Source organism: Crotalus tigris, unplaced genomic scaffold (assembly GCF_016545835.1).
Source record: "Crotalus tigris isolate CLP2741 ecotype Arizona unplaced genomic scaffold, ASM1654583v1 scf7180000018030.5226217, whole genome shotgun sequence".
Classification (NCBI taxonomy): Eukaryota; Metazoa; Chordata; class Lepidosauria; order Squamata; family Viperidae; genus Crotalus; species Crotalus tigris.
The window spans coordinates 5163170-5190945 of NW_024096786.1; the positions used below are offsets into that span (position 1 = coordinate 5163170).

General features: G+C 39.6%; 2 protein-coding genes across 9 annotated transcripts in view; both read right to left on the bottom strand.

The window, feature by feature from the left end:
• Positions 1–664: 664 nt before the first annotated feature.
• Positions 665–14732, bottom strand: ZBTB2 (zinc finger and BTB domain containing 2). 2 transcript variants are annotated; one of them, XM_039346915.1, is made up of 3 exons: positions 10132–14732; positions 7736–7918; positions 665–3592 (listed from the first exon to the last, which is right to left on the bottom strand). In XM_039346915.1, exons 2-3 carry the CDS (start codon positions 7906–7908, stop codon positions 2230–2232), a joined length of 1536 nt encoding a protein of 511 aa, XP_039202849.1. In that variant the 5' UTR covers positions 7909–7918; positions 10132–14732; the 3' UTR covers positions 665–2229. The 2 variants fall into 2 exon arrangements, with proteins under 2 accessions (XP_039202849.1, XP_039202850.1); XM_039346916.1 differs by lacking the exon at positions 10132–14732 and adding an exon at positions 8975–9231.
• A 3829-nt stretch (positions 14733–18561) lies between these two features.
• Positions 18562–27776, bottom strand: part of RMND1 (required for meiotic nuclear division 1 homolog) — a 39384-nt gene continuing 30169 nt past the window's right edge. For 5 of the 7 annotated variants that reach the window (XM_039346917.1, XM_039346918.1, XM_039346922.1 and 2 more), the window contains 2 exons: positions 26741–26861; positions 22850–23026 (listed from right to left, as the gene is read on the bottom strand). In XM_039346917.1, coding sequence (XP_039202851.1) covers positions 22865–23026; positions 26741–26861 — 283 coding nt within the window. In that variant the 3' untranslated portion in view covers positions 22850–22864. Of the gene's footprint in view, positions 19645–22849; positions 23027–26740; positions 26862–27776 lie in introns of those variants that run through there. The other 2 variants (XM_039346919.1, XM_039346921.1) reach the window with 1 other exon arrangement.

The following is a 27776-nucleotide window of genomic DNA, read 5'->3' on the forward strand; positions in this document are numbered from 1 at the left end:
AGGAAATTAAAAACAGAGCTACTGTATTACTGGTGTGAATTTGTAGGCCACTGGGAATTCCACTCTTATCACATCTCTGAACAACCCAGAAGGGGATGGATCATGTACGGTCTTCCATATGATGTACTTCAATTCCAGATACATCTGACCAACATAGATAAGGTGAAGATCATGGAAGTTGCTGGCTCACAATTTATGGAGCACTATGTGTTGTTTGTCCTCAGCCTATGCAGATGGCAATGATTTGATGAAGGTGTGGGGAAGTGAAATAGTTCCATTTATTTAAGAAGTAAACTGAACCCTGCTAATGTACTGCATACTTTTCTATTGATCTATCTTATTGCCACATGGTAGGGCAGCTGTATTTCACATGCCCATTATTAGAATTAAATTTCCAAATGAATTGCAGAAATACAGGCTTAAGACGGGCACAAGTATTCAAGGGCAACCCAGGTATTATTAAACATCCAGTTGTGTACTGCTCCTGAGATGCACAAGGTTTGCTTCTCCAGCACCAATTGCTATTGCTGCTTCAGCACAGAATTAGCTACCAGGATCAGTGCAACAGATCACTTTTTTTTGCCGTGTTGGAAATCCTTAGGTCAAAAGTCTGACCATATGTGCAGTAATGGAATATGATAAATCAGTTCTGACTTGACAAAAATTAAAATTATTTTCATACCATTTTTATTCTGTGAAATAAAGTATAAAAACTTACAAACTGGAGAACATAGCTAGACACAAAAAAGATGATACTTAAAACAAAACATGTATACAAGAGCAGAGTTAATTACTGCTCCCTTTTCTCCCCCATCAAAATACTTACCTGCATTTCAGTGGGATTTTAGAAAACACTTGTCAATTTAGTTTTTTAGGCTATTGGAGAATATCCATTTATTTATATATTAAAAGATAAAAATCAACAACTTGATTTTGAATGGCGGATAGACGGTCCATAGCAAAGTGACTGTACAATGCATCCTCTTTATTTGTTGCATATTTTGCCAGACTGGAACCTACGAAAATGTAATACAAAGAACAGAGAGGATGCCGCTCAAAGTTCCACTTTAACCTGAAAACCAGCCATGATATAATTTGGTCATTCTTCTATTTTGCTCTGTTATAAAATGATGCTAGTAATTAAAAATTAAGATCTGATTCCCTTGCTCGTAATTTTCACTTATTAATCAGGTAAATTCAGACAATTGCTTTGATTGTTTTTCTTCTTTTCTGTATTTCAAAAACAGGCTGAAAATTGTTACTCCCATAGGGAGGGAGGTACAAGGACTACTTTGTAGAGTTCTTCTAATTCACTTCCTTCAGGTTTTGAGCCATAATAGGCTTCAACATTATTCATTTTAATTCAGCTATAAATATTCATATGGTCAGTGTAATTTAAATACGCTTCTGAAAAGAGTATTTTTACTGATATTAAAAACTGTTTTCAAAAAAGTGGTCAATTTGAAAAGGGTGCATGCAGTACATACATGCCTGAAGTAAATACATTTGTGCACGCACACAGGCACACACATTATGCATATAAAATGATTGCCATCACATTATTACTGCTACTTTAATGAAATATGATCCTGAGCACATTTTGCTTAGAAGTTTGAGCCCCATGGATAGGATCTACCACCAACTCAAGTGTGCTTAGGATCATATTCTTATTCTTTGTGAATGGATATAATATCAGTGGACTGATCTGAACTTAAACATTTGTCAAAAATTGTGTAGATTAAAAAAAATGGATTGCTTCTATTAAAGGAATTTCTTTGTAAAATGACTAATAGACACAGCTATAGGCATTTCATTTAGGAATCAATTTCCTTAACTAATCTTCTTCTAACAAGTAATCAGGTTTGAGAATAAACAATTGAAACTTGACCAACATAGTTTTCTTCTCACCTTCTCAGTGCATTCAAGAGTATAATTAAACAATTTTTCAAATTGTTTACAGTCCTGTCATTGAGCAATTTATCACTGTAACATAGTTTCCAAGATAAGGAATTTACTCCTACATATTTTCTTTCTTATCATTAAAATCAATAGTTATAATTTGATATAATACCCTTTATTAATGTTAGGCTTTTACTGGGAATAGAGCCAGACTTCCTTTCATGTCAGTGAAGTTATAGTGGGGAGTGGGGAGGAAGATAAGTTTAATAAAAAATATGAATAAACAAACATAACCTTTTGTTACAAACCCACCCCCCTCAAGTTTCACAATCAATCTAACAATACTGCTTCCTGTTCTTTTTTGATAGAGTCTAAAACTGAATGATCGCTCTCTGTGGTTTCAGCATCTCCCCCGCTGAGTAGAATGGATCTTTCCTCTTCTAAAGTAAAGACGGAGTTCTGACTTTGGCAAGAATGTTTGACAACTTCATTAGGCGTGGAGAACGTCTTGTCACACAAGTTGCACTTATAGGGTTTGTTGGCCTGTACTAACATGTTGTCCATCTGGTTGCCTTCCTCAAAGGTACAGAGCTCCAGAGTCTGCTTGTCTACCACGGTGTAGGTATCCATGCTTTGGTTGAGACATACATGCCTAGCAGCTTGATTGGCCCGGCAGAAACTTTTGTCACAAGTACTGCACTTGAAAGGCTTGCCGGTATGTATGTACATGTGCTCTCTCCAGTGGCTTTTCTGAATGAACTTGCGTCCACAAATGGAGCATTCGTATTTCCGCCTTTTCACTTCTCTTTCTTGATCTGCCTGCTCCAAATTGTCAATATCAGCAATATCCGAGGGTGGAGGGGTTTCTGATTGCTGCTGCCCGTCAATTATGGGTGAATCTGAGATCTGCTGCAGCTCGCTGTCACTGATCATTCCGGCCTCGGTCGCATCCATAGCATCTTTTTCAGGAGCATTATTACAAAGAGACAAGGGAATGCTACTTTCCCCGTGTTGGTTGGATGCGAAGGGCACCCCTGTATGAATCTGGAGATGCTCACGCAAGCTACTTCGCAAATTGAAACGTCGACCACAGAGGTGGCAGGCATAGTATTTGGGAAAGCTTCCATTTTTTTTCATAATGCTTGGTTTGACATGTGCTATGGTGAGAGAGGCAGGTTGATCGTCTGAGGAAGAGGCTTCCATGTTGGTTTCATCTCCAGGTGAAGGGTGAGAAGGAGCTGATACTAACTCAGGAGACAGTGAAGACTGCAGTGGGTCAGGGGGAACCATATTTGTTGGGGGCACTTGAGGCAAACTTGGTGGTGGTATCTGGGATAGTTGGGAGGGTTCGTGCACCTGATCTTGGTTCACTCTCGAGAGCTGGGGCCGTGCTTCTCGCAAAGGCTTGTCAGGTGCCGTCACTGCCTTTGTGGGATTTCTGGCTTGGTGATCTGCAATTTGAATGCCATACAATGATGATGCCAATGGGAAAACTTGCTCTGGGTGTGCAAAGTTTCCTTGACTGGCAAGACTGGCCTCCTGGATCAATGGGAATGCATGCAAGAACTTTATCCCTTGCTCGAGTCGAACAGGATCTATGAGCTGAGGTGCCATCTTTCCAGTATACATCAAATGCAAGAGGTAACTGAAAATATCTGGTTGTATGTCAGCAGCCTTCAAGCGGACACATTCACTGCAAAAAAAAGTTACAGTATTAATGAAGAAAAAGGGGAAAAAGAAGTATTATAGTATTTATTCAGGGCAGCAGTATCTCCCCTAAACACCAGGAATGATTAGATTTAGGGCCCGAAAGCACAGGCATTCCTCCTGTTTACACGTGTCTGTACAGAAAAGTTGCCTCCCTCTGCTACTGCTCACTCTCACTACGTTTTTGCAGCTACTAAAATACAGGAATTTCATCCATGGAAATACTTTTGCAACATCAACATTGGCAAACCATGAGGGAGATGGGCGGTTAACTAATATGAAATATAAATAAATGAATAAAACAAGATGGTAGGGTGTTTAGAAGCTGCCCCCAGGTCTTCCAACAAAAAGGATCACAAGAAATCTGTGAGGCATCCACCCCTTTAATACATATTGATACGGAAACACAGGTAGTCCTCAACTTATGACCATTATTTATTTATTTATTTATGAGACTTATATACCGCTTTAAGTGCAAGCACTCTCTAAGCGGTGTACACCAGTAAGCAATGTATATATATATTTACATTGCCCCCAACAATCTGGGTCCTCATTTTACCTACCCGGAAGGATGGAAGGCTGAGTCAACCTTGAGCCGGTGAGATTTGAACCGCTGACCTGCTGAACACAGTCAGCTAAAGTGGCCTGCAGTACTGCACTCTAACTGCTGCGCCACCTCGGCTCTTGAGCCCGTGCTTTCAGTTGTAAGTGGTGTTGGCCATAAAGTGTGTCACCTATGTGTCCAGACCAGATTTGATGACTTTGGGGCAGTCTTACACGAACCCATTGTTTGTTTTGGGAGGAGGGGTTGCCAGAAGCTGGAATTAAACGCCATTCCCCTGGAAAAATGTCATAAAGCAGTTACGTGACCATAGAGCATTGAAAACAGCAGTAAATATGGGCTGGTTGCCAAGGGCCCAAAATGCAGCCACCTGATGCAGCAGGGGCTCCTGGATGTCAGAACTTCAAATCCAGGTTGTAAGTAGCTTTTGGGGGGTCCATCATAACTTCAAATGCCCATTAGCCAAGGACTGGCCATTAGCAAGGACTGGCCATTAGCCAAGGACTACCTGTAAGTCTCACTAACCTTAGTGATTTTCTTCTGAAGTTAGGCATAGGAAGGCTCTACAATTTTAAAGGTAGTCACTTAAAGAATATTGTGTATTTATTGCAATAGTTCTTTAAGTAATATGACTCAGGGCTGCTTTTGCTGTCCCTTCAGATCTCAATGTGAAGGAATAAAAGATAATTTGTACTTAGTCAGTTTTAGAGAAATAACGTCATAACACATACCTGATTTTAAATAAAAGTTATTTGGTTCAAGAAGTACAACTGAATACAGTAGCTTATACCGTAGTACCACACAAATACTTAAGAATCAAAAATGAAATACAAAACTTCCTATATTTTGACAATTTGGGATTTATTTGCCACTTTACTTGATTGCTGAGGAATCAGCTGAGGTGTTCCATTCTCAAAGATACATCCATATACTACTAAAACACTTGTGTCTGTAATCTCTAACACAGACATGTCAAACACAAGGCCCGGGGGCCAGATGCGGCCCGCGAAGTGGTTTCATGTGGCCTGCGAAGTCATCCTGGAAACAGTGAGGGAACGGCCCTTGCTGCCTTGGCCCCAGCCCAGGCCAGCAGGGAGCCAATGTACAATTTTGTGGTGGCCAGCTATGCTGAAATGCATTCAATCTTAGCTCCACAAGCCCCCCCCCCCTGCATGGCCTGAGAGGAACAGTAAGGCTCCTCCAGTGGACCATGCCTTGGCACTTACCCTGGTCCCATTCCCTTCTGCCAGAGACCCTCAGATCTGTCCCACTCCTGCCCAGGCCCCCACAGGCACCCTTAATGCAAACGATGTAGAGCTGGCCACACCCACCCAATAGGCCACACCCACTCCATCCACACCCACCGAGTAGGCCGCACACATCCTGGCCACACCTACCCGCCCCCCTGAGGGCATCCGCAATGCTGATGTGGCCCTCAATGAAATTGAGTTTGACACCCCTGCTCTAACTGGTTGAAACAGTGCATCGTAGGGCAAAATCTTTTGAGCCAAGGTTTCTCAAATAAGCTAACTTACAGAATGTGTTCAAAATCTTGGACCAGTGACTCACATGGAATTCAATTTTGGAAATTTTATAAAACATTTTATGACATAAAAATTATCCTAAAGCATTTTGGCATAATACAAAATATCATAAAATATTTTCTGTGGTCGACTTCTGATGTTTTGACTGTGCTATACAGCTCAACCTGAGCTATTTTCAAGGCAGATACTTCTCTGAATATCTCCCTTAACTTTTCATGCAGATAAATAGATATAGATAGATAGATATAGATAACCTTTATTGTCATTTTTACTGTGGGCACAATGGCACACATTAAAAATGAAATTGAGTTGCTTGCTCTCAAAGTGTACACATACATAACACACATTTAAACATACTATACACAACATATGTATAGACCCTTACATATAAATAACATATAAATATTAATCACTGTCCATCCTGAATACATAACGGAAGGAGGAGGCTTTAGAGTTCACAAAGTTAATACTTTATGGAACAAAACTGTGACTCAATCTGGATGTTCTGCTTCGGATACCACGAAGCCTCCTCCCAGAAGGTAACATTAGAAGCTCTGCCATTTGAAAGAGCTGAGGAATCTGGCAAGAAAATATCTCTGAAAAAATGACCCAAGGGGTCACAGGCTGCCTATTAATTTGTTTAATAATGAGGATCTGTGTCCCTACAGCCAATTTTTCAGCAAATGTCTATATTTAGCAGCAGAACCTTTGCATATATTGCAGAACCTATACCTTTGCTTAATGGAGTATAGAAGTATGTTAACAGCTTATCTTTAAAAATAAAATGTCAATAACTTCTTGAAGAATTCAAAATTTTCAGCTGCCATGAATAAACAAGGCAAATGGAACCCAATTCCCAATTCTTAATCTTTTAATAGTAAAGACTTAATATGAAGAATACTGATGTATGGGAAGCAAAATGTATCATATACATCTGTTCATCTTATCGCAAATATTTGTAATCTCAACTGCTGTGAATAAAGACAGTGATTAAATTTATTTTTTTTTCATCTCCCATGCTTTTATTTCATTTCAGACAATAATTACTTCTTAAAGTGATTCATAAGCACTAAACCAGAAGGCAGACCAACCCTCAGGCTTACTATTTAAAAAGGCAAGGCATACAAGAGAAGAGAATGAAAAATGCAGATGGCAAACAGTTCCGCAAGCCCATTCTGACATCTGTAACCACTTCAGGCCAGACTGACCTCTTCTTTCTAGTTATTTTCTTTGAATAGCAATTCACAGTCCTAAATTCTCTTGGCTGATTCCACACTGTGTTGCCTTCCAACACTATCTCACTGGAAAGGATAAACAAAGCTCTTATCCTTTCTCCTATGGCCAATATAAAGGGAAAGCTAGGTTCTTCCTGGGATGGATGGGTAGGGACTCCCCTCATTAACCTTTGGTTCCCTGCTACTTAGGAAATTGTAATTTACACCAAAAGAACTCTTCAGGATTACAGTGGTGGAGCCTGGGTCATGAATCAGGTATTTGAGTTAGCAAGGCTTAAATTCTAATTGTTTTAAATGATCTGCAGCTTGCACTGCATGTTACTTATTAAGGTAGATAAAGTAACTCTATACCAGTGGTTCTCAACCTGTGGGTCGGGACCCCATTTGGGGTCGAGCGATCATTTCACGGGGGTCGCCATTCCCCCCCCTTTTCCTTAGCTGTGCTACTCCCTTTTATTCTATTGGCTTTTGAAAGCCAATAGAATAGACTCTCTCTTGAATAGAGTCTAATTCTATTGGCTTTCAAAAGCCAATAAGAATTGTCCAGGCTGTCTCTGCCCTGCTGAGCCCGCCAAAAGTCCCATTCTGCAAACGGTGCTGCACCAGTTGAGTAGTCCTCGACTTACGACTGGTTGGGGGTTGCGGCATTAAAAAGGTTGAGAACCACTGCTCTATACTAAATGTTTGACAATATCTTCCGGCTACTTTAACTCAACTAGCTGAAAAGTTTACAATAATTTTTAAATATATATATATATATATATTACAGATATATATGTATATATTACCTGCTTTGATGAACAAACAACATCTTGAAGTAGTTGGAAAAAGAGGCAAGGACGGATTTGTGCGCCTTAAAGTACACATCACCAATAGCAACTGTGCAGTCACACAGGAAACCAAACTCCCTCTGAGCATTAAGCTGCTGTAGAAGAATAAGTCCATGGTTGGCCAAATCCATCTTTTAAAATCTGTAAAGTAGAAAAAATTCTTGAAAATACATTTCTTTAAAGATTCTGTCATATGCTCAAAGAACATGACATTTGGAAGGGTACAATTCATAGGTACTAAAACCATTTATTTATTTGATTTTCATAGCCACCTAATTTTTACTTATTGTAACTAAGCAAGAAACATATAAGCAGTCCCCACTTAACCCAAACTGGGACTAGAATTTCCATCACAAGCACATGCTCATTAGATAAAACAAGGAGGGCCAATAGCTGCCTTGGCTGGGTAGGCCTCACCAGCAGTGGGAGGAAAAAGCAAAGATCAGCTGAAGATCTTTGGTGAAGAGACCAAAAGGGCAAAGACAGTGGGGGGAGTTAAAGTGCATACTGTGGTTGAAAATGTGAATGGGCTGCCAAGCACCCAAATTTCAATCAAATGACTACTGTCTAGAAGATTAAAATCAACAAAGGAAATAAAAGCAAGAATAGATAACATAATAAATAGCACAATAATGCTCATTATGTTTGCTAGCAATGTACCAATATATATTTCAGACAACTGAAAAAAATCAAATTTATTTAAAGCCATCACATTCATAATACTTCAGTTTGTAGACAGCTTGAAATACAATAAAAATTTGAGAGCAAATAGATGAGGATTTTGTGTTGAAATATACATGTATAGTTTTACAATATTAAAAAAAATGGAAATGCTGCATAGGATCAAGAGAATTAAACCAAACGTAATTCTAAAACTCTTGATCCCTCACAGCATTTTGAAATATTTGTAGGAGTCCTGAGTATATTCAGTACTAGCATTTGGTATTAGTACTGAATTCTCTCAATTAGTTTTTCAGCTGTTTTGATATTTCATTTTATATTTTACGTCTGTTTAATAAATGCTTTGCACAACAAATTCAACTATTCAGGAAAACTTGCAGCAAACGGGAAAATGGATTAGATAAAAAAAAATCACAGCATTCATTTGAGGTTAAATTAAAAATAAAACCAAACAAATCTTGTTTTCTAGATTATACGTAAATTCACAATTGTTCGATTTTATAGGCAGCTTCTAACATTAAATAAAGGCGAAATCTCTCTGGATACTTGTGAGAACATCACTGCTTCCCTGCCCAGAAAAAACAGCGTCCAGAAGAAGGGTGGGATCAACATTCGAAAGCCTCTTCCGCCCCAGGAAAAAAAAGCAGAACATCTTCCGAGAGGCTGTCCCTCCCTTTGGAGAGAGGAACTTCTCGCCAAGCGCCGGCAATAAAAAGCCTGGAGGTAACCACTCAGGAGGCAGCAAAGCCTCGCAGACGCCAACGGGGCGGGCAAAAACAGCAGCCTACAGCGGTGGAGGACCGCAAGCTTTCTTCACCCACCCCCCCCGCCCCCGCCGTGAATCACACTGTGACAGCCCGCCAGCGTTCCCTATTGGCTGCCTGCGGAGCAAAAGGGGCAGGCAACCGAGGCCAGCGCGCGCCACCGCCTCGGCCCCGCCTTCTCCCCTGCGCAGGCGACGCGAAGCCGCCGCGTGCGCGCACACGCAACGCACGGAGGCGGCGGGGCGTACGGACGGCGGCGCGAGACGACGTAAGCAGCGCGAGCGAGCGGGCTGGGGCGCCTAGGCGCGCGAGAGACGGGAACCGCCGCTGTCGCCAGGGCCGCCTAGGCTGCTGAGGAGACGCAGACGGAGCCGCCCACCCTCACCCCCTCCTTTCCTCTCTCTCTCTCTGCCTCCCTCCCTCCCTTTCCCGCTCCGCGCGGCTGCCTCGGCGCCTGCCCCTCCCCCTTCCTCCTAGGCCGGGCTGCTGCCGCCGCGGGTGAGAGAAAAAGGGGAAAGGCCGCTACCCAGCTCGGCGAGGGCGTTCAGGGCCGGGCCGGGCCGGGCCAAGCCAAGCCCGGATCAGACCAGGTTCTGCCAGGGCAGGAGTTTCTTTAGCAGCCTCAACCGGGCGACCTCTCCTTCCCCTCCCCGTGGCAGCCGCCTCCACCGGCGCCATTTCGGGGTCTCGGCTGAGAAAGCTCCCTCCGGGCCCGGGGAGTCCCCAGCCTTTTCTCCGGGTCTGAACCTGGCCTACCCGACCGCCAATACAATAGTGGGGGGGGGGAGGAGAGCAAAGGGCCTCTGCTGCCTCGCCGCCACGCGCCCCCTCCCCTCTTTCCCTCCCGGCCACCCGCCCCTCTCCCGCGCCTTCTCGGAGGATGGAGTGGGGGGGTCAGGCGGCGCTCACCTGGCTCGCGCTTTCGGCGGCGGCGGGGGGGGCGCGGACTCCGCCAGCCCAGGAGCAGCAGCAGCGCCAACAACGGAGTCAGCGCGGCGGCGGCGGCTTTTCCTGTCCGGTTACGTTAGGGTCACATGACCGAGAGCGGAGCAGAGAGGCTGTAGCGAGGAGCCCCCGCCGGGGAGAGACGGGGGGGAGGCGGCGACGAGCGCTGTGGCGGCAACAGCAGCAGGAGCCTCCCCTCCCCCGCTTTCCTCCTTCGCCGCCTGCTTGGCTGGCTGGCTTTGCCTGTTGGCGCGCGCCGCTTGCAGGGAGCGGGACGCAGGCCTCACCGGCTGGGCTGAACCATCGCGGGCGCCTGGCTTTGGCGGCGGCGGCGGGGCGACGGAAAGAGGGCCATTCTGCGCGCTTTGTTTTTGTAAAACTTCGCCCCGTTCTCCCTTTTTTAATGTCTTCCGTTGCTCTGATACAGGAGGGAGAGAAGTGGTGGCCAGAACTGAAGTAAGGTGCACTTGGTTAGGAAGGAGGGAGAGGGATAATTTTGCCATCTGCGGGTGGTCCTTACCTTGATTTGGCTTTTTATGACACTGCCATATGACAAGTTTTAAAAATGATAGGCATCCGGGTATTTCTAAAGTATACGTTTAAGTTTAATACTAAATCCCACTTCTCAGTGCAGAGGTCAGATAACATGGATTTGAACTTACTAAACTTATTTGAACTTTATCCTTTTCAGCAGTACATGACTTAATGGTAAGAAATGTGTTGATTTTTTAAGAAGCTCAATACATTTATCTCTTGCTTAGTGGAAAGAATATTCCATTAATAATAACAGGTTGTTTAGATTTCTAAGGGCAGAATTGCATGCTTTTAACTGTTGAACTTACTTATTTGATGGATAGCAGTAATCCTGTAGCTTGAAATAAAGTAATATTGTACGGTTTTATAGCAAGAAATATGAAATGCATAAAACTGCTGATGTTCAATTTCTTACAAAAAACCCTGAACCTTAAGCAAAGTGGAAGTGAGGATTAATGGTTATAAATGTGATGTATTAATGGAATGATCTGCACCAAAGTAAACAAGAAGTTTGCCTCTGAAGTTAAAAATAATTTATGCAGCAGCAATTTTTTATTAGGTTTGCTAAAGAGAGTCTCTCCTTTATTTTAGTAAGGCTCAACAATACCAATACGATTGTGATTCTGGAGTATAATTTGATGTCCTTTGCCAGAAAAAAAAGTGGGAAATTGGTTCTAAGCATTTCTAAATCACTGAACTTGCTTTGATTGTCAATTGCTTTCTGTTATTGCTTAAGCAGCTATTTCTGTTTTTTTACTAGGCTGTGATTACATTTCATTTTTTGTTCTATTTACTTTATAGATATGTAAAGAGGTCTTCTCTTTTGTATATAATTACACTGAGGAAAGATTTGCATGTGATTCTACATACATTGCTCAGAAATGAATCCTTTTGAGTTTAGTAAGTTACAGTGAGGTTAGCATGTATAAGAGTACAGAATTCATTTCTTAATAAACATTAACACAAACTTTGTTTGTTTGTTTGGTCTGAATTGGCTTTTCTGGTGGGAACCTGTAACTTTAAAGTTGGGAAAAGGTTCTTTTGCAAGAGTTGTATACTTTAATATCTAAGATTGTTATGTGTGTTCAGTTTTTGTTTCAGGTAGTTGTCTTTTATCAGTTATTAGCAAAGAACTAAAAAAAGGGGGAAGGAATGGATTATTGAAATTTAGTCGGATTTACAGATCTAATCAACATGATTTTCCCTGGATCAGTACTATTGATTTCATTACAAATGCAGAGGGTCTATGAAAGTTTAAATACTTTGCTCTGACTTATGCATTGAATTTTAATATTTTTGTAATTAAGATTCATATACCAGTAAAATAGTTACAAATTTGTGTCTAAACTTAATTTTTGGCTAGTTTTAACCTCTATTAACAGCTTTTTCCTAGCCCTTCATTTTCCATTTCCCTGTGGATCTTTCAGTTTAAAGCAATATAAATAAAACATTATCAGAGCAAAAGAATGGCACCAGAGGTAATTTCTCCAGGACAATAAAAAACTTACATTACAATAATTAGTCATAGATTGCTTCAAAGTGCATGAATCCAGTTTGGTAGTCTTGGTCTAGGAAGGATATGGTGCAGTTAATGAAATGTACAGCCTAGTTTGCTAATAAACTGGATTTTAGAATCACATTTTGGTGCTTTGAAGAGTGCAAGCCATCTAAACTGGGCTGAATACTTTGCAAAGAAATCCACAGAGTATTCCAAGGATTGAATTTCAATTTACTGGCTCCCACACAGTCCATCACGGAAGTTCAGTGATTGATAATTGGATTCCAAATAACATTTTCATATTAATATAAGAAGCAATCCAGTTTCTTAAAAAGGGCAACTGAAAGATTTTCAAATAAATTAGTAGTAGATTTTATATAATGAAATAAAAACCTTTGCATTGAAAAATAGTACAGTAGTCAGACATGGATAACATCATCATCACAGTAGTTTTTGTTTAGTAACTGCCTTGAGTAGTGACTGCAATTATGAAGTGATGAAAAAGTAACTTTGCAACCAATCTTTGCATTTATGACCTTTGCAGATTTGTAAAGCAAAGGAAAGCTGAAGTAGGATCATAAACACACTTGCAGTTTCACTTTACTTGAAGACTGAATTGCTGGTATCAGTTGTGGTCACTAAATGAAGGCTGCCTATATATCTCCAGGTGGTTCATTGATGTATCATTTGTATTGGCTTACTGAATTCCCTGGGTTCATATGGTCCTCTGAGCTATAAACTGGCCCAGTTTATAGTTTTAGTTTAGTGTGCTATTTAAGTCCAATGATCTGATGAAAACTCATAGCTTTGTTCCCTGCTTGTGAGCATTTAAGCATAAACTAATGTTTATGACTTTTGATCTACTATAGTAAATCTACTGCTAGCAGAGGACTGCATTTTAATTAGGATTAGCATTTTTATGTAGCATTGAAGTTTAAGTTTGCATTAAAATTTAAATCGGCATTAACATTTAAATCTGAACAGTGAATTATATACTGCTCTTTTGTACTGAACCATAAAAAACCTTCCCGGATAACAGATTTTCAATTTTTTACCTGTCTGGGTATTATAATGTAATTTACAAATGTAAAAATAAATCAGTATCTGAATTGCCTATTGTGTGATTTATTGTATCTGTTTTATCCAGGTTTTGTGGGGAGCCCTTGTATTGTACAAAACGTATACTATCTTTTGTAAACCAGGGATTGGCAGAACAGATTAGTATTTGTTGATAGATTGATGATTCCTAACTCCTAATTGTTAAATAAAAACAAATCCTATCTGCAAGTTAGGCTACTGAAGAAAAGGAAGTGGGAGGGAATATTTCTAGGCTGAAATGTATTAGGAGTGTCCTGTTCCTTAGTTCAAAGCTTGTCTATCTCAGTAATTGTTTACTCAGATGCTTGTTGGATTCCCTCCAGTTAGCTGAGCAGTAAATAGTATAGTAAGTCATTTTTTGCAGTGAAAGCTGCTTTCTAATAATGAGGTACAATATTCCATTTGCAAAAACTGATCTTATTAATTTAAATAACAATGCTTTTGCTGGATTTAGACCTGAGAAATTGTAAAAGCATTCAAATTTAATCTCATTTTTGCCTCTAATTATAATAGTATTTGTTTTTATACTATTTGGGCATAAATGTGCTGTCCCCATGTACTTTTTGCACATTTCCAAAAGTGTTAATTTCAAATAACCAGATTTACATACACATTTGTTAACAATATATGTATCTAACACATTCTTTAGTGCTTTTAATCTGAATAATAGAACATACAATTTGAAGGGAGTGTGAAGATCTCCTTATCCAATCCCCTGCCTGGAGCATGGATCCATTACTACAACATCCTAACAGATGGCAACCCAGCTGCTGTTTAAGTATTTTTTCCTGAAGATTGACCTCCTCCCCAGATAGTCTTTTCCATTGTTTATTTTTATCAGGATTTTTTTCCCTTGCTGTCCAAAATTTACCACCTTGTAATTTAACCTCATTGCTTCTTGCTTATCTTCTGGAACAACTTTGAAGAATAATGCCGAGTTCTGCATTATCACCCATTATATATTTGATAACTGCTATTGTGTCTTTCAACAATCATAGGCAGATCATACTCGCACTTCCATTTTTTTCTGATAAGTTTTTCTTTCCAGGTCCATTATAATTGTGATTATTTCTTTCTGGGCATTCTTCAGTTTGTCAGTATCCTTCCTAAAATGTGCAAAGAACTGGATGCCATACATCAGGTACAGTCTGGTCCATGTTGCTGCTGCCTCTGATTCATTTGAGTTTTTGCCCATGTATCACATGGTTTCATATTTGGATTGTAATGCTTCAAGCACTTAAGATTCCACAACAGCAGTGTATGTACTACTGTTCAGCATGGTCCCCCCCCCCATTCCATAGCTTTACATTTGTGATTTCCTGTAACAGGGTGTCAAACTCAATTTCATTGAGGGCTTCATCAGCACTGCGGTTGCCCTTGGCAGGGGCAGCCTACTGGGTGGGCATGGCCAGCTGTACATCGTTTGTGTCAAAGATGCCTGTGGGGGCCTGGGCAGGAGTGGGACAGATCTGAGGGTCTCTGGCAGAAGGGGGTGGGACTGGGGCAAGCGCCAAGGCATGGTCCATTTCTTCATTCCTCACAAAGGGTGACACCTCCCCAGCATGCACCCAGTGGGCAGGGCCAACACGGCAGGGGCTGGTTCCTCACTGTTTCTAGACAGTCTTGTGGAGCTAAGACTAAATGTTTCAGCATAGATGGCCACCACAAAATTGTACATTGGCTTCCGGCCGGCCAGGGCTAAGGCAGCGGGGGCCGTTCCCTCACTGTTTCCAGGATGGCTTCGTGGGCCACATGAAACCACTTCGCAGGCTGCATCTGGCCCCCGGGCCTTGTGTTTGACATGTCTGCCCTATAATCTAGATATAAGATTATGCATTTGCTGTTGAAATTCATCTTGGCTGTTTTTTTCCATTGTTCCAGCTTGACAAAATCCTTTTGAATGGTGTTCACCAACCCCCAACTTTGACATCCTCAAATTTGATAATAATTTTTTAATGCCTCACTCAGGTAATTGATGAACATGTTGAACAGCACAGAGTTGAATAGGACCCCATGATATGTGTTTTAACATGTTCAGTTTGCTGTTGTGCTATTGATGTACATTTATTGAATAGAGATAGTCCTTGATTTATAATAGTTCATTTAGTGGCCATTCAAAGTTATAATGCACTGAAAAAAGTGAGTTATGACTGTTTTCCTCACTTAACTGTTGCAGCATCCCAATGGTCACATGATAAAAATTCAGATTTTGGCAATGACTCATATTTAGGATGGTTGCAGTATCCTGGGGTCATGTGATCACCTTTTGTGAGCTTCTGACAAGTCAATGGGGAAGCCAGATTCACTTAATTATGTTACTAAGTTAACAACTGCTGTGATTCAGTTAACAATTGTGGCAAGAAAGGTCATAAAATGGGGCAAACTCAATGTCTCACTTAGCAACAGAAATTTTAGGCTCAATTGTGGCAAATCAAGGACTAACTGAACAGTTCTGAACCAGTTCTGTATCCATGTAATATAGCATAGCCATCTTTTTTAGATTCTCAAGAGGAATATTATTGAATGCTTTTCTGAATTAAACCTATTTCCAGTGCATTCTTGAGGTCATACTAGAAGCACAGCTGTTATGGAATCAGTCAAGTTTGTGAAATGGGGCAGGTGAGATCCTGAATAGGTGTGTCTCACTACAAAACAGAACCTCTAAGCTAGGAAAATGAAAAGAAAGAGTTAAACTTAGTTCTAGTTGGGAAATGGAAGTAACTCTTCACTCCATTTTACATTTAAGAGGGTGTGTCAGTGATTTTCTCAAATACATTCCATACAAACTAGCAACCTTAATATTAATTTTCACAAACAAGATATACTAACTGTTCTGCCAGAGATAAAATAATCAGCCAGAGTCTATGAGGCTTTGCTAATGTTCTGATCCAGCATTATGTGATACTTCTGAATAAGATTACAATAATGCATTATTTCCAAATTGAAATATGTTCTAATCTAAAACAAACTCATGTTTATGAACACTGCATTTTTCAGACTTGATTATTTAACTCAGTGGTTCTCAACCTTTTTAATGCCGTGACCCCCAACCGGTCGTAAGTCGAGGACCACCCAACCGGTTGTAAATCAAGGACTATCCAACCGGTCATAAGTCGAGGACTTTCCCTGCCTGGGAGTGCCGTGCATGCGTGGTGCCGCCCCCTGAGCCGGCCGAGGCATAGCTGGCAAGCGGCAGAGACGGTGCAGGCTGACCACCGGCTGGGCCACCAGCTGGCCCAGCCCAAGGGAGTTAAGGCACCCGCCGTGCCCCGTGCCCACCGGCCTCCCACCTCCCACCCCTGGCCCTCTTTTACTTACATTTTTAGTAGTTGCTCAGCAGGGAGGGGTGGAAACTTCCAGACAGCTCACCTTCGCTGCAGACAACTTGCAGAATGGGACTTTTGGCAGGCTCAGCAGGGCAGAGACAGCCTGGACAATTCCTATTGGCTTTTGAAAGCCAATAGAATTAGACTCTATTCAAGAGAGTCTATTCTATTGGTTTTCAAAAGCCAATAGAATAAAAGGGAGTAGTACAGCTAAGGAAAAGGGAAAAATGGTGGACAGCGTTGTTTGGCGACCCCCGTGAAATGGTTGTTCGATCCCAAATGGGGTCCCGACCCACAGGTTGAGAACCGCTGATTTAACTCAATGGAAGAATGATAGCTAAACAAATAGAGGCTTCTCTCTCTCTCCTTTATGCAATATTTGACGTTCATTTTTCTTGTTACCGTTGCAAAATTTGAATGCCACAAATTCTGTTAATGAAATTGTATAATAAATACAGGAAACCCTCAACTTGTGGCTGTAATTGAGCCCAAAGTTTCTATTGTTTAGTGAGGCATTTGTTAAGTGAATTTTGTCCCATTTTATGAGCTTTCTTGCCATAGTTATTTAGTGAATCACTGCAGTTGTTAAGTTAGTAACATGCCTTTTAAGTGAATCTGGCTTCTCCATTGACTTTGCTTAAGGTCACAAAAATGGATCGCATGACCCTGGAACTCTGCATAAATATAACTGTTGCCCAGCATCTGAATTTTGATCATATGTCCATAGAGATGTTGCAATGGTTGTAAGTGAAAAATAGTTATAAGTAACCTTTTTCAGTGCTGTTGTAACTTTTAATGGTCACTAAACGAACTGTTATATGTTGAGGACTACCTGTATAATAAAGCAATGGGAAAGGTTTGACACAATACAATTTTGATAGAAATGATGTCTTGAATATCTGCTTCTCAAATTTATATAATATTTTTATTTCATTTCAACTGTTTAGCCATTTAAAGTGGGGCTTAAAGGCTTGTGAACCCTTCTAAATTTAATATTTCTGCATAAACGTGACCTCAATTAAACAAATGAATCAAAAACAGGCTTATTCATTTGAAGGAAATGATTAAAAAATATTTGTGGAAAAAAAAGTGAACATTTCAGTAATTGGTGTTGCTGACTATTCGGTGCGATAGCATTTCTGATAACTATTGATGAACACTTCATGTTGGCTTGGAGGAATTTTAACTACTCTTCCTTACCAAACAGCTTCAACTCCAGGATATTGGTGGGCTTCCCTGCTTGATGAACTGGTCTTTAGTTCCATGGATGTTACTGTGGGATTTTTAGAAACCTCTCAAGAGTATTATAGGCTTTGCTGTTGGTGTGATCTTGGTTGGTCAACCTCTCTTGCAAGGATAAAAGGATGTTGAATTGCCTTCATTTGTACACAATCTACCTAACAGTAGACTGGTGGAATCAAAATTCTTTGAAAATAGTTATATAATTTTTTCCAACCTGGTGAGTATTAACAAGTTTTTCAGACGTCCTCAGAAATCTCTTTTGTTTAAATCCTGACACACTTTCATCTACTATGCTGTGAAGACAGACATTGATAAGAATACTCAGAATTCTGTTAGGCAGGACCTTATCACTGAAATATCTGATTAATTTCCCCTTCAAATGAACTAATAATCCTAGAGGTTTGTATATTTTTGTCACACACATGTAGCTTTGGATCATGCTCCTTAATAAATGATCAAGTATATTGACTAATTTGTTTAATTGGATTCTCTAGTTTTAGAACGTGTGAATAGTATCACATTTTAAGTCATATTTATGTAGAAATATTAAAAATTCAGAAATGTTTAAGCCCCACTGTCTCAAGAATCGCAAGTATGCTATTACTGTGTATAATGTGTGCTGTCGTTACTGAGGACATGATAGAGAAGTGATGCAAAGTTGAAAAAATAAATGATAAAATGTACCTTCCTCACAAATGCTTTGAGCTTGTTATTTTATAAACTTGTGCAGTATAAAATACAGAAAATTATGAACAGAGCTTTCTATCAGGTATATTTTCTGTTTCCCATGATAAAATTTCAGCAGTAGGTTCGATTACAAAAGTTCTTCCCATTTTCTTTAACCAAAGAGCAAATTTCTTTTAAATTCTTATAAAAATCTGACAACTGTAACATTCATGATAAATTTTGGAAAGCTAGTTGAGAACCAGATCCTGGGTACAAATGTAAAGCTTTCACGAGTTTTCTGATATAGCTAGTCAAAATATTTTGACTACCTATATCAGAACTTAATCTTGCTTCTTTGAAGAAATGTATTAATTTCTTTGAAGCAAAATTAAGGTCTCTCAAATCCAAACTATTTTGACTAGATACTAGTCATTTTACTAGATATTAGATTGTTTAATTTATTTTATTTCACAGCTTTTCAGTTGGTGTTCATAGGTGTATAATGGTTACTGAGGAAAATTTGCCTAAAGCAATATAGTCAAAGACATTAAACATGTCTTGCTTCATGAAGAATCCAGTCTGAATTTATAAAATCTCTGTGATTAAACAGTTCGAAAGAGTTTTTAGCTGAAGAGAATTTTTGATTTTAACTCTTCCTTTATAAATGAACTATATTAGGATTTTCTATGCATTGGCTCCCCATATACATAATGACATATTATATACATATTTTCCTTAATTCTATTGAATATATTGTGAGAAAATGTACAGCTTATATACAGAAAACTGCTGAATGTAGTACATACTGTATATCCTTTTCCTGTAATGTAACAGATAATCTGCATCCATTAAGATAGAAAACCAGCCTCACAATGTTTTTACACTATGAATTCCAAGGAACATAGTAACTGATGAAATATGAAATTAAATGCACTGACTCCCATCATTTTGTAGCAAATGTCCATAAATTTATCATGACATTTGCTCACTTTCCAAAATGAATAAAGCTGAAGTCCAATAAACCTGTTGCTCGGACAGCGACTAGTTTCATAAAATGTCTGTTGCAATGTACTCCTGGTATCAGAAAAACATTCTTCCAAGTTCAAACATGACCTGCAATACAAAACAGAATTTTGCTAGCTTTTATGCTTATTTGGCTGACTTCTATTTTTAGCATTCACACAAAGTGCTCTATGCGAAGGCAAAAGCACAAAAGATTTTTTTTTGGGGGGGGGACTGAAGGAAACCCCAAAATAGCAGAATGAATACTGAATTCTACACAGTGGTCACAGAATGGGAACAAATGGGGAGGGGTGTATGGAAAAGAGAAGTATTATAAGATGAATGGGGACCTGTATAAAGAGTACACTTGCTACACTTTTGCAAGATTATTGAATTTCAATTTATTCCCTATATTATTGTTTTGAAATCCAGCCCTTCAAACTTTCTAACTATCTGGCACCTGTTAACTATGGCTGTATTAGGACAGAGGGCCATTTGATTTATAATAGTAACCAGGGAATTTATTATTTATTAAATATATGCCACCCATCTCATGGTTTGAGGCGACTCTGGGCGGCTTACAATGTAATAAAACAGATATAAAAACATTAAAAATGATAAAAGATTTAAGAACTAAATAATGGCAGATTTCAAGCAGAGCAACAGTGGTGCCTTCTCTGTTACTGCATCAACCACTTCCAGCCTATGCTTTTCCTTCGGGGGGGCCCATGCAAACCAACCCTCTGCCATTAGAGAGGGGGCAGATCTCATCTCTGGTGGCAAGATGTTCCAAAGGATGGGGTATGTGTAGCAATAAAGGTCATCCCCTGAATCCCACCAGCTGAAATTCCTTGATTAATGGAATCCTCAGTAGGCTCCTTTTGCTAGAATGAGTGGAGTAGGCTGATCCCATTGGGGGAAGATCGTTTCTCAGATATCCAGGACTCATGCCATGGATAGTTTTAAAGGCTTTAAATAACCAATTCCTTGAATTGGACCCGAAAGAAAATCAGCATCCAGTAGAACTTGTGTTAACAGTGATGTTACATGTGCCATCCCAGGAGCTTCTAAAACTGCACTGCCACATTCTGGACCAATTGTAGCTCTTCAAGTACTCTTCAAAGATAGCCCCATATAGAGTGCATTGCAATAATCCAAATGAGAGATGGCCAGGACATAAGTGATTGAGTGCATGGCCTCACGATTCAGAAAAGGGCGCAATTGGTGTACACCACAAAGTTATGCAAAGGCTCTCCTAGCCACAACTGTCACCTGCTCTTTGAGCTAGAGTCTCAAGTTTAGGAGAACTTCTGTGTTGCACATCAGATCTGTCTGGCAGTTCCACCTTCTCCAGAACTAAAGATGATAAATCTACAAATTTATTCTTCAGTAGCCACCTTTGCTTTGGTGTCATTTGTTGCTAGGAAGGCCTGGATAGGCGAGATTTACCCTTTTCTATTGCTCCCTTCTATCTCTATCCACCGTCTGCCTGCATATGAAATAGTTTTTGGGGGATGGGTAGTTATTCTTGCCTATGTTCAGAAATTGTATTTGTTGAAGGCTTTAGCAATTAGTCTACTAGCTGAGTTTAGCACTAGGATAGGGATTTACAACTTTTTTCCCCCCCAGAGAGCAGCATTTAGCCTTTCAGTTGGGGAGCCAGAAACAAAAGATAAATGTTATTTAATTAAACATAATTACTATGATTACTCCACATGTATTCAATACATTCACATCCTTTCCCTTTGCAATGTAAATTTGGAGAAACTCATGGCCATTCCTTTGACTTTGGGGTACTGCAGCATGAGTAAATTTCTCTCTGGTGTGGATACCACACTATCCAGGAAAGGTTCCGAGAGCTTGGAGTGGTCTCAGTGAAAGAATGACATGCGATAATATAGTACTTAAAATCTAGTCACCAATTCAATAGAGTGGATATTCAGCTATAAGGTTCTTGCCTTGCTCCTAACAAATGGTCTCCACTATGTTGAGACAAAGACTATACCTTTAGTTAGTAAGAATTTCAAGACTGGAGGATGGAATTTCCAGCCCTTGCTGAACAAGTAATATCAAATAAAGAACACATTACTCTAATGACAATGGAGGAGGAAGTTGCCATTGTATTTTTAATGTACTATCTTGCATCATACATTTTATAAATAGTACTGTTGGCAACTCAGAAAGAAACTGTCAGTAGAATATTCAATATATGTATACAGCATGTAAAACATTAAATTACCATTAAACCTTTGTTCAGCCTACATACTTTGCACAACTCATGGAATATTCAGTATGCACTGTAATAAACTTACCAGTTGCTCATTTTGATTTATATGGTTATAAAATAAGGCTGTGGGTATATAGTAAAGTAAAATAGAATAGTAAAATTGACTCACTATTATTGTACTAACCTAATTTGTCTCTTTTTAAATAGGTTCATGGAAACTATTTTCAAATCATTTGGAAACTTGTACCTTATGTAAGGCAGGGCTTTTCAACCTTTTCACCCATTGTACCACTTTTAGGATATGGCAACATTCAAGTACCACCAGTCGCCTAGCAAGGTGTCAAAAACTTGATGACCCAAAAAAAGAAGGAAAAAAGTGATAAAGTACAGGTAGTCCTCGATTTACAACAGTTCACTTAGTGACTGTTCGAAGTTACAATGGCACTGAAAAAAGTGCCCCCCAAGCCACAGCCGAGCAAGACACCTGCCTGCCTGCCTGCCCGGCGGCATTCTTCCTCCTGTCCAAGGTTTTTATTGTTGTGAGCATTTCTGTTGAGGATTGGCAGCAGGGGTGGTTTGGGGGGTGTTTGATTTTTATTTCCCCTGTCTGCTGGATGGTTGTAGCAGGTTTTGGTCACTTCACATGACTCTGGGACACGGTGACCGTCATAAATATGAATTGGTTGCCAAGCATTTGAATGTAAATCACAAGACCCTGGAGATGCTGCAACATTCCAGCTGATTGGCGCTTCTTCTGGGCTCAGCGGAAGCACCAGGATCAGCGCATGGTGATCCTGGAGCCTGGCACTGATACTGGTGCTTCCACTGAGCCCTGACAGCCACGAAGAAGTGCCAATCAGCTGGAAAGCGGCACTGATCCTGGTGCTTCTGCTGAGCCCCGACAGCCCTGCAGCTCCAGCCGTCTCTCGCTAAGGCTTGTGCGTTGCTGCCACCGGTTCAGCTCATTCCCCTCCCCTGCTACCACTTTTCTAGGATGGTCACGTACCACCTGCCAGGTGCCAATGTACCACAGGTGGTACCGTACCACTAGTTGAAAAGCCCTGATGTAAGGAAACAATTTTTAAATACTCTTCAGTGAACTTGTCAACATTCTGGGCATGTTCTAGGAAACAATTTTAGTAAACCAACCTCTATAGTGATGAGTATTACTATCATCCATTCCAAGCGCAGAGCATGTTTTTCATTCAAATGATTTCTCATCAGATCTGTCAGTTCTGTGCACTGCTGGAGCTTTTCATTTACTACCTTCAGTAGTAAGGATAGAAAAGTTGATGTTTCAGAAAACCTTGAATAAACAATTTCTTAATACGTTACTTCCAGAGGTGAATTTTTGGAAATCATAAATATGGAGAATTACTTTACAATATTTCTATAAACTGAATATACTAGAGTAACTAAGACTGAGCACTCAGAGCAGTTCTTAGTCTTGGGAGATGTGATTTTTCAGCATTCACACAATAGATTGCAATGTGTAGATCGCTCACATAATCCCAGGCTTTAATTTCCTTTCTCCACTTGCATGCATTTATAATCTTTAAATGGAAATAGATTTTTTTATTGAGCATTTCTTGTGATGAACCTAACACAATATTTAGAGGTCAGCCCTCATCACAATTGCCCTCTGAAGCATTTAGTTAAATTGTGTAAGATATCTATCATAGCCTAATATACTTCACCAAATAATAATGAAGGGGTAAGTGTGGTTTAGCAAAACTCAGCTAACAATGCAATAGGGTTAAATATGCCCAAACCTTTAATAAAATTTACAGCAGAGAATTTCAACACAAAGTTAGAAGCAAATCCTGAAATAAAGCTGAATGTAAAACAGTTCAGTTTGGCAGTGTGAATACATATCTATTTTTATATATTCACACAGATTACTTAATTGCAGCATTTTACTCCTGAAAAGCCACAGCTGAAGGTTATAGAATATAGGGGAGCAGGAAAAGCTTCCTGTGCTCTTTTACTTGCTGCCTGAAAAAAAATACTTAAATTAAAAAAAATTTTTTTTAGATACATAGGGCACAAATGTATCAGAGTTCACTATGAAATTGTAGTTAAAATGCTGCAGAATCTAATCCATAAAGTAACTTTTATGTATGTATCAAAGTTACCTTATTATTAGATTACTACTAGTACTTACTCCATGCAGGCATTATGTAGCTTGTAGCCCAAGCTACATAATGGATCTATAAATAATGTGAATTCTATAAAAAGTCTATTTTTTTAAAAAAAATCCATAGTTTCTCAAATGAAATTGTCAATTTCATTTCTTATTGGACTGCAAAGATTTTGTGAACTTTAAAAAAAAAAGGCAGACTTTTTTATCCATGTGCATTAATTTAAAGACAGTAGTGAGGTTGTTTTATTCCTGAATCCTGTTGTTCATACACAGGCACAACAGTGCCTGGAAGTTCTTTCAAGTGTTTCATTAGTCAGAACCATGACATCATGGCAGCAATCACGTCTTAGAAAGCAAATTTATAAATCTTCTTAGTTAATTTCATTTCAAACAACTGGGTTATTTCAAGGGCAGCCAAAAACAACCTGTTCAATCTGTTACTGAATTAAAATATATTTGCATACTAATAACTATATACTAATAACTATGTAACTATAGTCCAGAGTTCACTAAGAATGTGTGGAGTCTAGAGAAAGTTTCATGAATATTGTTACAGATTGCTATCCTAGTCAGCTGGTTCAGCCTAAATGATGCTGCTCTGTAAAGCCAAACTGATCCCTGCAACACTATCATACATCAAAACCATTTCAGAAACAATCAACAGACAATTACAACCATGTGGTATCACTGTAGTACACTAATCAACTGAAGCCCTCCAAACCATGTTATGTAAACCGAATGACTTAGTAGCCCAAGAAGAAAGAACAAGAGTCATCTATAACACGAAGTGTAAGGACTATAACAGCTAGTATGTAGGACAGACAGGCAGAAGATAGCAGAGTGCATCCATGAACACCATTTAGCAACTGGAAGGTACAATGAAAACTCATAGCATGTAGAAAGACTGAACTATAATTTCAATTGGAAAACTGTTGTCCTAGACCAGCGGTTCTCAATCTGTGGGTCGCGACCCCATTTGGGGTCGAACGACCATTTCATGGGGGTCGCCAAATAACGCAGTCCGCCATTTTTTCCCCCTTTTCCTTAGCTGTGCTACTCCCTTTTATTCTATTGGATTTTAAAAGCCAATAGAATAGACTCTCTTGAATAGAGTCTAATTCTATTGGCTTTCAAAAGCCAATAGGAATTGTCCAGGCTGTCTCTGCCCTGCTGAGCCCGCCAAAAGTCCCATTCTGCAAACGGTGCTGCAAGTTGTCTGCAGCGAAGGCGAGCTGTCCGGAAACTTCCACCCCTCCCTGCTGAGCAACTAGTAAAAATGTAAGTAAAAGAGGGCCAGGGGTGGGAGGCCGGCGGGCACAGGGAGGGTTGCTGGCACGTGTGGGGCCCGGCGGGTGCCTTACCTCCTTTGGGCTGGGCCAGCTGGTGGCCCAGCCGGTGGTCGCCCTGCGCCATCGCTGCCCCTTGCCAGCTACACCTCAGCCGGCGCAGGGGGCGGCACCACGCATGCGCGGCGCTCCCGGGCAGGGAAAGACTTCGACTTACAACCGGTTGGGTAGTCTTCAACTTATGACCGGTTGGGTAGTCCTCAACTTACGACCGGTTGGGTAGTCCTCGACTTACGACCGGTTGGGTAGTCCTCGACTTACGACCGGTTGGGGTCGCGGCATTAAAAAGGTTGAGAACCACTGTCCTAGACGAAGCTAAATCCAAAAACTATGGAATTCCTGGAAGCTTAGCTTTCAGACAAGTCATCCATTAATAGACAAATAGAGATAGACCACATTTACACACCATTCAAAAGATACAATAAAAAAGCTAAGAAAAACAAAAAGACCAGATAATCAGGGATTAACACCAGACAAACAAGCAAAAAGCAATACTTTAGTCAAGGAACTACAAAAAAAAAAAAAAAAGTTACACTTTCACCAACAGAGGGAAAGCAAGCTACTGTATATAAAGAGAGAGCAAGTCCCACACTCACAGCACTGTTGATGTTACTTTGTCAATAATGAAACATCTGCAAGCAAACAACCAAGCTTAGAGAACACCAATGACTCTACAGTTAGACCCTGACCTACTTATGTTCTTTTCTATTGAAAAGTAACAGATTTGTGGAAAGTACTACTTTATGTTCACAAGTTCTTGACTGCATTTCTAAACCTTTCCTTGACTAGGATTTCTAAACATTTCTTGTTGCCATCTAACGATCACCAAGATATATTTTTCTAATATCCCCATAGTAATATATTGTACATATTTTAAGAAAAATCATCTAAGTAATTTTTAGAGTCAACCATTAATTATAAACTACTCTAAAAAAAAAAAAACAGCAGAAAACCTGAAAAAGCAAGTTTCTGTGTAATATTCCACTTGCTAAATTGTTGGTGACAATTGTTCCTCCACCCATTAGAATTACATGAATTTAAGAAAAAGCGTAAACTTATCATAAATCTCCCCAAAAGTTATAGAATGTATTGATTATGTTTGCATAAAACAATAAAGCTACAATCTGACTTATTCATAATAACCTGTTGAAACCCACTACTTGATTATGCCTAAACCATTCCTCCTGGTAGTGGGAACAGCTATACTAAATCACAAGAAAGAAGCGTCTCAGAGGTAGCATTCTAACTTGTCCTGAACAAACCAGGAATACTGTTCATACACGTTGCTAAACATTTTATAATTGGCCTACCATTTTATGCAAATAGAAAATAATATTTGTAGATTGTTCCTAAAATAAATAGTGCAGCTGGCAAAATAACAATATTTGTCCAAAAACAATGAGGATGAAAACAGAGAAATTAGATTTGTTAAGAGAAGCGACTGATAAAAAAAAAAATCTCCAAGCTGAGAGAGAAACAGTAAAATAATACCTTAACTCTGCGATCAATACTGAGAAACCGATACATTTTATCATACAGTTGTTCAAGATGTTCTCTGTCCCAGTAGAAATCTGGGGCAATCAACAGATCAGAACTCAGATTTATACGATGCCTGAGGAAGAGAAGATAGATAAATTCTTATTTAAAAGCCAGTTAATGAATTGTATTTTGCATACTGCATTGTTATAATTTGAGACAAACAAATACTCTTTGGACAAACACTCTTCATGTAGCAAAAAAACTTTTACATTCCCACAGCTACAGATTTTATGGTTAGTTTTCCATCTCCAAATAAGCCTTCTATTCTTTTAGAACTTGATTTAAGCTTTAGAGACATGTTATTATCTTTTATTTAGGGTGATATATAATATGTATTACGTGAAACTTAGGTTATCAAGGAGTTGAAGAAAATACAGAATTTATCAAGTTTACAATTTAATGGCATAAGCATTATCGTTTCCAGTTTTTAATACATTTATATCACATCTCAACAAAACCCTTGCATGGTGATTTTGCATCATTCCATGGTGCATTTTCTTCTAATTATTCAAACAATCTGACATTTTAATGGCATGTGACTTAGGCTTAGCTGTAATGAGCCTTTCTATTGTATTTAAGACTGTTTCCTATTTAAGTTTTTGTTCCTTACAAGGGTTTACATGGTCCCTCATAGTGAATTGGTTTTTTAAAGAGTAAACATTACTTTTCACTCTAAACATAAAACATTTTAAAAGACTATGCTAGATTTATAAGTAGAAATATAAGTATCACTACAGAAAAAAAACTACTGGTATTAAATATATATATATCTAAAATTTGGATTGCTAGCAAAGAATTAAGGGAGAACTGGAATAGCTATTTTGAACTCTTTAGCTCTTTTCAACCAGACATACCCTTCTGAGATTCGAACCTGGGCTGTCTGCATGTTAGACAGCTGTATTAACCTCTAGGCCACAGGCTCTGTCTCACTTTTGCCAGCTGTGTTGGGGAGTGAAGAAACAGGGGAGGAGTTATCTAGAATGCTGTA

What these genes read in the sequence shown, in the direction of transcription:
- ZBTB2 (XM_039346915.1), bottom strand. Translation starts at nt 7,908, where the DNA reads ATGGATTTGGCCAACCATGGACTTATTCTTCTACAGCAGCTTAATGCT. An exon ending in TTGTTTGTTCATCAAAGCAG is followed by an intron (nt 3,593 to 7,735) that starts GTAATATATACA and finishes TTTTTTTTGCAG; the next exon opens with TGAATGTGTCCGCTTGAAGG.